We start from the raw sequence: 12,902 nt of genomic DNA on the forward strand, positions 1-12,902 counted from the left end.
ATTATCTCTTTCGTTATATAATTCTGACTTTGAAAATATTGTTAAATCTAGGCAGTGTCAGATATTTCATTAACATTAACATTACTTTTACTTATATTAGTATTTATTGTGTTTATAATTTTTTTCTCTATAATATAATCATATTATAAATTACTTTATAATTTTTTGTTCTTAGTGGAATGTTTAATAAACATTATATATAAGATTCTTTTTATTTTTTCTGCATATTGATGGCATATATCAATCTTGTCTAAAACAAAATTCTATTGCAGAGATTCTGTAAATCTTTAATTCAATTTTGGATGAAGAAATAAGTTGAAAATTATTATTCAGATCAGAAGAAAAATTTAAAATCAAGTAAATATTAAATAGAAATTCTAATATTTATTCAAATTTATTTTTATTAGTTTAAATCTGAAGTTTAAAAATTAAAATTCAAACAAAGAAATACTTTTATTCAAAGTATAAATTATGGAATAAAGAATTCTCAAACATTTTCAAGATCTTTGTTACTTTTTTAATTCAATAACATTAAGATTCAATTTTAAAATTTAAAAGTTTTAAAAATATATTTATATTACTAAAATGATAAAAAAAAATGATAAAATTATACAACAAAATCGTTTATTAATTTAAAATGTTCCTAGAATTTATTTTCCATCTTTAGTAGTTTCAGTTAATTTAAGATTTAAAAAAAAATATAGAAGTTATATAAATGATTATTTTCACAATATCTCCAAGCACTTTTTCATTCACCATCAAAAGATAAAAATAAAAAATTTTCAAACAAAATTATAAAAAATAACTAAAGTAATTGTGCAAAAACAAGAATACCTAACAACGATATTGGTTTGAGATAGAAAATTTATCAAAAAATATTTGTTCTGCTTTCAATATGAAAATCAATCTAAATAAAACTAAAAATGTACCAGTAATGATTAATATTAACAAGCTTACAATATTCCAAAAAATTTTTCATTGCATATTCAAGTGAAAATGAAGATAGTAATATGAAACAGTAACTATTACTAATTAACTAACAAATATTAAAATAGTTAATAATAAATCTATAATTAAAATTCATTTCATTTTTAAAACATGAAATTTTTAAAAATAAATAATTTGTTGATATAATTATTTTAATTAAGCATCAGTTAAATCTATTTTTAATAAGTATAAAAACAGAGTTTGGTTTTAATTTTTAATAAGCACAAAATAAAATAAAATTCATAAAAATTAATAGAAAAAGCCCTTCAATCTAAGAAAAGATTATGAGAAGTTTCTTAGAATCCTGATTTTTTAGAATAAATACATATTTTATGTATTTATCATGATGATTCATCTAAACTGGTTATTATAATGTTATAATAAAAGGTAAAATATTGGGATTTGTAAATTTGTTATTTCAATTAAATAAACTGTAAATAATTTAAAGTGAAATTTCTACAAAACTAAAACTGAAACTCTTATTTGTTAGTTTACTTGTTATAAAACATTTTTCTAGAGATACTACAAAATAAAGCAATTTTTTCATTTTATTTCTTCTATAAGCATAAAAAAGATTAATGTAATAAACAAATACAAATTTAGAATAATTCATATTCGCAAATGTTTGAAACTGATTATTAATGATGCAATGTTTTGTTTTTAAAATAAATTTTTAACTTTATAAGTATTTTGTTAAAGTCAGCACAACAAAAAAATTGATATGAGTCAGCCTGAGATGGAAGGGTCTATGTCAGATGAAGGGAATAAAAGAAGACACGGATCTGATCTGTTTCGGCTATTTTATTTTGTTTTACATTTCTAGAACATTTTAATACCATATTTATCATAAATAACTTTATCGTTTTATTTATTTATTTATTTTTTTTACAAATTTTATTACTTACTCTTAATTCTAACATTACTCACTCATTAACCATGTCTCCTTCCATCCCTTTCATCTGACAGACCCTTCCAGTTCAGGATGACTAATGTCTACTCTTTTGCTGCACTGACTACAGTTACATATAATTATTCTTTTTATTATATTAATTGTATTGTAACTATATTTTTCACACATATAATGAATAAGTTCATTTTAAATCATTTTTATTAAACCCATAAAACATATTATTACTAATTCCTTAAAATATTAAGTTATATTATTTAATGAATATGATATTTTATAAAATTAAAATTCATACTAACCTTTATTATTTAGCCAGAGTGCAATACGATGATAAACACCATCTAACACATTGATGACTAAACCCAATAAAACTTTTGGTAGAAATGTCATCCAAAATGGATATTCCAGTGCTTTAACTTTGGAATCCCACCAGGTCTACAATAAATATTACATTATATAAATAAAATCATATATATATATGTGTNTCTCAAACATTTTCAAGATCTTTGTTACTTTTTTAATTCAATAACATTAAGATTCAATTTTAAAATTTAAAAGTTTTAAAAATATATTTATATTACTAAAATGATAAAAAAAAATGATAAAATTATACAACAAAATCGTTTATTAATTTAAAATGTTCCTAGAATTTATTTTCCATCTTTAGTAGTTTCAGTTAATTTAAGATTTAAAAAAAAATATAGAAGTTATATAAATGATTATTTTCACAATATCTCCAAGCACTTTTTCATTCACCATCAAAAGATAAAAATAAAAAATTTTCAAACAAAATTATAAAAAATAACTAAAGTAATTGTGCAAAAACAAGAACACCTAACAACGATATTGGTTTGAGATAGAAAATTTATCAAAAAATATTTGTTCTGCTTTCAATATGAAAATCAATCTAAATAAAACTAAAAATGTACCAGTAATGATTAATATTAACAAGCTTACAATATTCCAAAAAATTTTTCATTGCATATTCAAGTGAAAATGAAGATAGTAATATGAAACATTAACTATTACTAATTAACTAACAAATATTAAAATAGTTAATAATAAATCTATAATTAAAATTCATTTCATTTTTAAAACATGAAATTTTTAAAAATAAATAATTTGTTGATATAATTATTTTAATTAAGCATCAGTTAAATCTATTTTTAATAAGTATAAAAACAGAGTTTGGTTTTAATTTTTAATAAGCACAAAATAAAATAAAATTCATAAAAATTAATAGAAAAAGCCCTTCAATCTAAGAAAAGATTATGAGAAGTTTCTTAGAATCCTGATTTTTTAGAATAAATACATATTTTATGTATTTATCATGATGATTCATCTAAACTGGTTATTATAATGTTATAATAAAAGGTAAAATATTGGGATTTGTAAATTTGTTATTTCAATTAAATAAACTGTAAATAATTTAAAGTGAAATTTCTACAAAACTAAAACTGAAACTCTTATTTGTTAGTTTACTTGTTATAAAACATTTTTCTAGAGATACTACAAAATAAAGCAATTTTTTCATTTTATTTCTTCTATAAGCATAAAAAAGATTAATGTAATAAACAAATACAAATTTAGAATAATTCATATTCGCAAATGTTTGAAACTGATTATTAATGATGCAATGTTTTGTTTTTAAAATAAATTTTTTACTTTATAAGTATTTTGTTAAAGTCAGCACAACAAAAAAATTGATATGAGTCAGCCTGAGATGGAAGGGTCTATGTCAGATGAAGGGAATAAAAGAAGACACGGATCTGATCTGTTTCGGCTATTTTATTTTGTTTTACATTTCTAGAACATTTTAATACCATATTTATCATAAATAACTTTATCGTTTTATTTATTTATTTATTTTTTTTACAAATTTTATTACTTACTCTTAATTCTAACATTACTCACTCATTAACCATGTCTCCTTCCATCCCTTTCATCTGACAGACCCTTCCAGTTCAGGATGACTAATGTCTACTCTTTTGCTGCACTGACTACAGTTACATATAATTATTCTTTTTATTATATTAATTGTATTGTAACTATATTTTTCACACATATAATGAATAAGTTCATTTTAAATCATTTTTATTAAACCCATAAAACATATTATTACTAATTCCTTAAAATATTAAGTTATATTATTTAATGAATATGATATTTTATAAAATTAAAATTCATACTAACCTTTATTATTTAGCCAGAGTGCAATACGATGATAAACACCATCTAACACATTGATGACTAAACCCAATAAAACTTTTGGTAGAAATGTCATCCAAAATGGATATTCCAGTGCTTTAACTTTGGAATCCCACCAGGTCTACAATAAATATTACATTATATAAATAAAATCATATATATATGTGTATATATAAATGTGTGTGGTGTGTGTGTGTGTGTGTGTGTGTGATATATAAGATGCTCCTAAAACTCATTTTTTCAAATTTGTAAAAGAATTTTGGAAACACTTCTACAAAAAATGCAAATTCAGGAATAGAAATATGATTTAATTTAAATTGATAGTAGAATACTGAATTCAATAATGATTATTCTGAATGTCTTTTAGCCAAATTTTGAATGTTATAATTAAATAAATATTTAATCATCACAAGACAATAAATTTAAATTACAAAGTTTAATAGTGAGGACAATTATGCATAAAAATATTACTTCAATTAATAAATATTTGAAAACAGAAAAAATATATCTATTTTATATTATTCAAAGCAAATAAAAACCATAATAGCCATTGTATTAGCTTTTTAAGATTTATCATTAAATTGTTTAAAAATTGTAAAAACAACACTCTACTATCTCACTTTTCATGTCAGCTGTATATTTATCTCAATCATCATATTTTCTTCTTTTAAATTTTCATTCAACATACACTGATCTTTTAGGTTATTCAAATACCTAACATTTTCTTTCATACATCATCATTTGTTTAATTAAAACACTTCTGGTACAGGTAACATGGCAAATAAAAATTGATAAGAAATGATCTTGAGCATCTCCCTATGTATAAATTTTCTCGATATCTTTCAATTTTTTGGTAAATTAGTTGGAGTTTCTAAGTTTATTCCTTTCTTGTTTAATGTATTATTAAGCTATCTACATATTGGTCTTCCTTTCCTTCTCTTTCCTTTTATCCTTGCATTCAAGATTGCTTTTGTAAGTCTATCATTATCCATTCTGGACATAGAACCAAACTACAGTGGTGCCTTGTAGTTCAAATTTAATTCATTCCAGAAGGTCATTCAAACTCCAAATCATCTGAATCAATTTTTCTCATTAGAAATAATAGAAAATGAATTAATCCATTCCCAGACTCTGAACAATACCCATTTTGATAAACTTAAAACAACAAATACACATAATTTAAGATAAAAATAACACAATTAAATGCCCTAATAATAAATTAAAACATGAAAACTGTAAATTAAATATGTAAATTTTGTATAATAAAATGAAAATTGCATTTAGTGGTCATATACTGTGGACTTCAGCATCTTAATATAGATATGTGATTTAATTATAACAGTTGTAAAATTTAATATATTATAGATAGAGTGAGATTTTATTCTTTGTTTAAAAGCTTACTTTAAACCCTTTACTTCATATTTTTTTTTTAATAAAATCAAGGTGTAATGTTTAGATAAAAAGCATATCAAGCATATTATACTTTATGAGTTTGAAAAAGGATTGGCAAATAGTAAAAAAAAAAGTTGTAATGTGTATGAGGAAGATGGTCCTAAACTTCCAACATACCAAATGTCATATAAAAAATTCCATTTGGAAAATTTTNCGCTAGTGGAAATGCTTGCTTCCAATCCCGAAAATAAACATTGAATAATGTCAATAAACTTGTCAGAGATTCCAAGCATTTTTAATTTAAATAACCACATTTTTTTTTTTTTTTCTCTTTTGCTGAGATAGTTTTATTGAAAAATTATCTCAGCAAAAAAAAAAAAAAAAGGTGCAGTGTGATAAGTTAATTATTTGTGAGCACATTCTGTTTAATACAGTGTATATAATCAAACACATCAAAAATAAAGCAAAAAAGTACTGAAAACATACAAGCATCATGCGAGAGCAAGAGATAACTTGGACACATAACAGATTCCATTTATGCTTCAAGCACATTTTTTCACTAAGCACAGTTTGAACTCTGAGGTGAATTTTTATCAAATTTTGTGTTCAAACTCCAAAGCATTTGAAGTTAGAGTTGTTCGAAGTAGGAGATACCACTGTATATTAAATTTGCTCTGTCAGAACTATTAATTAAATATGCTTTCTACTGTATATCCAACCTTTTCTTTACAGTTTTATTGGAAATTCTCTCCTTCTATTACGTGTCAAAATAAATAGATGGATATTTATTTTGTTAACTCTTACATCTGTAGCTTCTAGTCTTTTATCAATTTTGCTTTTTCATGCTCAACTTTCATTTAATTTTAATGGATGGAGGTAAAAAACTGTTTAAGAGACAGAGAATTTACTAATTTTCTTTTTGCTAAAAATAACTTTTAATGGCAAGGCTCTACAGTTGCAGCTTTACTAATTCTATTTGTTAGTTCTTCATCTTCCATAATATCTTTTTCATTAAAAATGTACCTATATAAGAAAATTTATCTATCTGTTCTGGATGATCTAATAAGCTTTAATTGATTATATTAATTTTAATATATGATTTTTTCCTGATACTGATTCTATGTTATTTTATTTAATGAAATATTTACTTTATTATTATTTATTTGAAAACTCCATACATAAAATTAATTTTTAGGAGGAGGGGTAACATTAATAACTTTGGTCAATAAATTATATTTACTCCATATAGACTACTGAGTTGTTGATGGAAAAAAATCCATGAATTCTATCTGCTGGATTTTTGCAAACAACGTTATTAGTATAAAAAAACATTATTAGGAAGTGTTGATAGATGCAAGTATTCAAAATCCTTACAGTCAAAAATGTAGTGATTTAAAGTCTCATTTCCTTTCTTACAAAACAGACACATTTCCGGTGAACGTAGAGCAGGTGTGGCCAAACTTTTATCCCTTAGGGGCTACTTTCTTGGTAAAATATAGTCTGATATAGTCTGCGGGCAACTATGAATATGGGCAAACAATTTTAGGATTTTTATATGTGCATGCGTTAACGTTCATATGCATTGTTCATCGAGATAAATACAAACAGTATGGGTACATTGCACAGACAGTCTATTATTGTAAGAATAAATTATCAAATTAAGATTTATAAACATTAATTTAAGTGAAAACAAAATGTTCAACTTTAGCTTCGCAGGCTGCTTTCAAAACCTTTGCAGTCGACCGCGGTCTACGTGTTGGTCATCCCTGACGTAGAGCAATACACAAGTGTTTCCATGTTAAATGAAACTTATTTAGACGAATCTGTATTATCATTTTTTTTAACAATAAATGGTAGCTGTTGATAATAAATGTAAAAGCACCGGTTGTTGTCTAATAAATGGTACTCAGTATGATGAAAACTTTGGATGAAAACTTCTGGGTATCATAAATGGTACTTAGCCTTAAGAATCCTGTCCCCTTCTTCTCTCAAGAAAAGATTATCAAACTCTTGTAAAATTGTATTTGCATCTGGAGAGGAATCTATCAAGGAGAGTGAGATACCTATTCTATTAAATAGATTCTCCAGTTTAGTAAACCAACAGAATTTGAGCGATCTTTTCAATGAAAACTTCAAAGTAGAATAAGCCTCACATTCCAAGGATGATGGGTCAGAGATTATGTTTCTCAGAAAATTTAAGGTTAATTTAACAAAGTGCTTCTGGGGAAACTTAAAGCCCAATTCAGATCTAATTGCATACGATGGGATTGACATCTCAAGACCAAAAAGACAACAAAAAATCATCAGTTCTATAGTCAATACCCTCAAAACAAAAAGGCCTCCAAAAGGGCAGACCATAAGACCAACTCAACGTAAAAAGAGAGGTGGCAAGTTTCTTACACAAACCCATATGACTGTTTTTAACCCTTCTCAAGATTTCTATTATAACATTTATTTTGGAAAATGCTTTGCCTTTAGCGTAGGAAATGTAATTTTGGAATGAGCCAGTAGCAGAGAGATAAATCCCCAAATATATAACTTCATTAACAATACCGACTCCTTTAGCATTAAGAAAAATTTATCAGCTTTTCTCAACCTTCCACTTTGTCTAAAAATTATTATTTTCTATTTGGATAAATTAATACACAAACCCAAATTAGAGGAATAATTATATAACCTGTCCAATTTCCTTTGTAGATAAATCGGGGTGGTGGATAACACCACTGTATCGTCAGCAAATTGAAGTAAATGGATTTCGTAGTCTCCCAGAGAAATGGAATCTTTACTTAAATCATCAAAAACTTGTGCCATGTCATTAACATAACAAATAAACAACATCGGACTTAAGGAATCACCCTGTGGTAAATCTTTTTCTAATGAAAAGGCATCTGTAAACCCGGCGCTAGTGGAAATGCTTGCTTCCAATCCCGAAAATAAACATTGAATAATGTCAATAAACTTGTCAGAGATTCCAAGCATTTTTAATTTAAATAACAAAATCTTCAAAACAACACTGTCAAAGGCTTTCTCATAGTCAATGAACGCTGCAAGTAAACGTTGTCTTTTCTTTGATAGTTGTCTACTAATAATGGAGTGAAGAATCAGAATATTACTTAAAGTGCTCTTCCGAGGTTGGAAAGCAAATTGCACAGGTTGAATCAAATTCCTCTCTCTTAGCCAAATACCCAATCTATTTGCCAAAATAGAGGTAAATATCTTTCAAACTAGAGGCAACAGCAATATTGGTTGAAAGTTAGCAGGCTTGTCTAATGGACCTTTTTTATGGATAACTTTTATCTTTACCTCTAACCACAATTTCGGAATTCTAGCAGTGTCATAAACCTGATTAAATAACTTGGCCAAGTAAGGAACCAAAGTATTCTTAGAGTAAACAATTAAAGACTGTGAAACATTATCCACCCTGGGAGCAGAACGAATTTGCATCTTTTGAAGTGCTGTATTCACCTCTGTATCAGAGATAGGAAGATCTAAAATAGGATCAACAACAAAAGAAGCCATCGGTAATGACAGAATCGGGGGTAAATTTGATGTATTTAAACTAAATAACTGTTGATAATAAACCAGTCATTCAAGGAAATCTCTTAGTCTAGTATGCTCCTGACTCGACGAAAACGACCTATCCGATATCAAAAGGTCTTAGAGTCTCTAATCCCAGCCAACTGTAAAGCATAATTACAAAAATATTTCCTCTTTTTGGCCCTAATAAGTGAATTATATTGTCGTTTTAAATTTAAAAAGGAAGCCAAATCAGCCTGACTATTATATCTGTGGAATTTCCCAAGGCAATGTTCCTCGCTCGCTTCTGAATGTAACATGACCTATCAAACCAAGGGGGACAAATCCTCCTGTAAGGTTCAACACCTTCAATTAACACATTTAGTCTTCTTGTGATAGAGCATACCTCGAATAAAATAATACCATAGAAATCATCAACAGACACAGAATCAAAGTTTATATTCTGGAGACTCTGCAATACAGTGTCACCAAACAATTCTACTTTAGAATCATTCCAAACATAACGAGTCTTGGTGGGACAAAGCCCATCAACAAAGAAAAATCTGTTTCTGGTCGACAACTGTAATTCCACTGGAAAATGGTCCGAAGATGAGAGAGACCCAAAATGAAGGGATTCAACCTTACGAACCAGATTCTGAGAAACGACAATAAAGTCTATAACTGAGCTACCCACTTTTGACAAAAAGTTAGCTCATCTGGGAAATCTCCCTTAATACGACCATTAAGAAGAATAAAATTGTGTTCAATCAACCAATGCAGAAACTGTCTCCTGGCCATGTCGACCTTCAAATCCTTTGATTGTCTGACATCAAAAATGTTGGGAGAGGCTACATTCAAATGTGAATCAATTCCTTCACCAATATGGACGTTAAAATCGCCCATTATCACAATTCCATGGTAGTACAAAGACCAAGAGTTCAAAATAATAGAAAAAAAGTCTAAACGTAAGCCCTGTTGTCTCTGCGAGCCAGCATATACCACCAGCACCAGGATATTTCTAAGATCGAGAACCGAGTAAAGTGATCAGCATCAAATCAGAGTAAGTTTCCAATAACTTGAAGTGCCCTCTAACTTCATCAAAAAAGAACAAAATACCACCATGGGGTCTACCCAGCCCCAATGGCTTTTTTGCTGAAATCATAAAATACCTCCAAGTTTACTGGAAGAAAGTTAGCAAGAAAATCACCATTCACTGAAACCATCCAGGTTTCAACAAGGGCTAAACAAATTAAACCTGGTCGTTTAATCATATAATCCAACAGAGAACACTTGGTGCTAAACCCACAACAATTCCAAAAAAAGCAACGATTCCGAATAACTAATCGAACCAAACTGGTCCGGGCACAATGAAGTTGAACATCTCTCCAAACCGACTCTCCTGCGGAGAGGAAAATTCAAAATAAATAAGAAACAGGTACCTCTATTAAACGATGGACCAAAATAGAATACGTGAATCTCTTGTCATCTACATATAATACGTCATCTCGCAAAAAAACACAACAACCAGCTTACAGGTATTCTTTTCAAAAAGTAACCAGGTTTTTACGGCGAACACGGGAATTAAACGACAGATCCGGTGCCAACCTAAATTTCACTAGTCTTTCCCTGCCCTCTTGTTGAGTTTTCGTCTGAAATTTTTGCAATAAATAATTTTGACATTTCCAGGACGACAACTGGATGCTATAGAATTCCTGAGCTTTACCTCTCAAATGGAAAACACCGACAATATTATGCCCCAACAGATCAGTCACATCCAATTCCTTAGAAAATAAGTTAACAATATAATCCCGCAAATCCAACTCGAGCAGAATACTATGATTAAACAACATTAAATTGCTTTTGTTTGAAGCATTAACTTGTCTATCGTAGGCAAAGGAATGTAACTCACCAATGTCATCCAAAGGTAACTGATGTTGCTTTTCCAGTTTATCTAGTCGCGAACGTACTTTAGAAAAGTCAGTTTCCAATTTCCTTACCGAGGACAAAATTGACTGGTTGGCCATTTCCAAATTGGCAAGCCTATCTTCAATACACTTCAATTGCATCATTACTGCATGTAAAGTCGTCTCCAAATATTGCTGTAAGGTTAACAATTCTTCTCTATCTGAGTCCAGAGGAGATTGCCTCTTAAAATAATGTTCTAACTTTGGATATTTTACACCTGGATCACTCGGTGAACGATGATGTTTAGTTCCCTTCCATTCTTCTTGGGTGTGCTTTAATGCTTCTGGAGGAGTATGTGGGAACATTTCCAAAAAAAATTGAACTAATGACACAGAATAAAACAATTGAGCAAAAAACATACCAACTTAGGTAGCAAATAAATAAAAGACTCAGTAATTTACAATAAAAAAAAGTGTTAACAAAATCTCCAACAAAAAGTAACCAGCAGCTGAGGTTACTCAACAGCGTCCCCCTTAATGAAATATTTTATACATATTTATAGATCTTGATTTCAATTAAATAATTAAAGCATATATTTTCATTTTTGATTAAATGGCTTTTTACTTTAATATTGTATTATTGTATAACTCGATATTTTATTCCTACTGATTGTTAAACTGTCTAGTTTAACACATCAAATAGTGAATTAATAATTTATATAATGTTTATTGAACATGTTTCTAAAATAATAGTTATACAAATAAATTTTGAAAATTTCTAATTATTAGTATTAAAAAATATTTTCAAATTTTTAATACCTGAAGTTCAAAGATGAGAAACATCACAATGAATACAATAAATAAACAAAATGCAATGACAGGAAGACTAACACAATATCTAAATAAATTCCTTTTCCAACAAGGATAAGATGGTTCCATTCTTCCAGTAACTGGACTTCTAATTAATGGACCCTACAATAATATAAATTTTTTTTTATAATAGATAAACATTTAAGTATAAAATAAATTATTTTAAATAGATGTATATCTGGAAAAGATATATGTTGAAGTATTTGGATATTATTATTAATAATTTGATTTTCCATTTGTAAAAACTGTAGAATTATATTTTATTTCAAACTATTTTTTCTACAAACAATAAAAATAATTAAATAATTACTGGTTATATTCAATAGATGACAAATTACTTATCTCAGTAATAAACTTGTTTAATTATAAATAAATTTAACTCAAAATTATTTGTAACTTGATAATTTAGTAGAATTTTACAATTATATTTGATAGTAAAAATTTTACATTAGAAATTAAATAATTAAAATAGCCTACAGAAAATAGTGGCCTTGGTTCTGCTAATAATTCATTTTGGCTATCCAAAGTACCCCATCTATAAGCTAATTCTGCACAATGACGTTTCCAAGATTCCAAATATAAAGTTGCCCACAATACATTAAACAAAGCAAATACAACAAAACATAAATCTTCTGTTGCCTAGAAATATATTATTCACATACATTAATAAAAGTGACAAATTATTAACAAAAAAAAATCATAACGAAACTTACTTGATCTTTACCATAATAACTAATCCACATAAAAAATCCAAAGAATGCAGGAATTGTTAATGCTTTGGTATAATGTCCCAACCAAGCAAAATAAATGGCAATTTTTACACCAAAATAATCACATATACTATCTAAATTAAAAAACATATGTAAAATATTTAATTTAAAAATTTAAGTAGGTAATAAATTTAAAAAAACCTTCATTAAATAGCATTATTTACCAAGAGGTTGAGCTTTGAATAATGCTTTTACCCAGCTATTTTTTAATTTATCCAAATCTTCGTTGTTATGAAGAGGTAAAATCTGAGATAAAATACCTTCTGCCATACAAGGAGGAACTAGAAATTTATTAGAAATTATAATAACTTTATTGTGTGTCAATATAATGAAATTAATATTTAAGAA

The 12,902-nt window shown here is 27.3% G+C and overlaps 1 protein-coding gene across 1 annotated transcript in view; it reads right to left on the reverse strand.

Annotated features, from left to right (window-relative positions):
- Nucleotides 1-12,902, reverse strand: part of LOC111622026 (anoctamin-8-like) — a 46,438-nt gene that overhangs the window by 11,851 nt on the left and 21,685 nt on the right. The window contains exons 4-8 of the mRNA XM_023364324.1: nucleotides 12,719-12,835; nucleotides 12,498-12,628; nucleotides 12,262-12,423; nucleotides 11,734-11,886; nucleotides 4,088-4,223 (exon numbers count right to left, since the gene is read on the reverse strand). Of these exons, the coding sequence (XP_023220092.1) occupies nucleotides 4,088-4,223; nucleotides 11,734-11,886; nucleotides 12,262-12,423; nucleotides 12,498-12,628; nucleotides 12,719-12,835 (699 nt within the window). The remainder of the gene's footprint in view (nucleotides 1-4,087; nucleotides 4,224-11,733; nucleotides 11,887-12,261; nucleotides 12,424-12,497; nucleotides 12,629-12,718; nucleotides 12,836-12,902) is intronic.

The sequence above is a fragment of the Centruroides sculpturatus genome, unplaced genomic scaffold (assembly GCF_000671375.1).
Source record: "Centruroides sculpturatus isolate CEXI.00-Female unplaced genomic scaffold, Cexi_2.0 scaffold225, whole genome shotgun sequence".
Lineage (NCBI taxonomy): Eukaryota > Metazoa > Arthropoda > Arachnida > Scorpiones > Buthidae > Centruroides > Centruroides sculpturatus.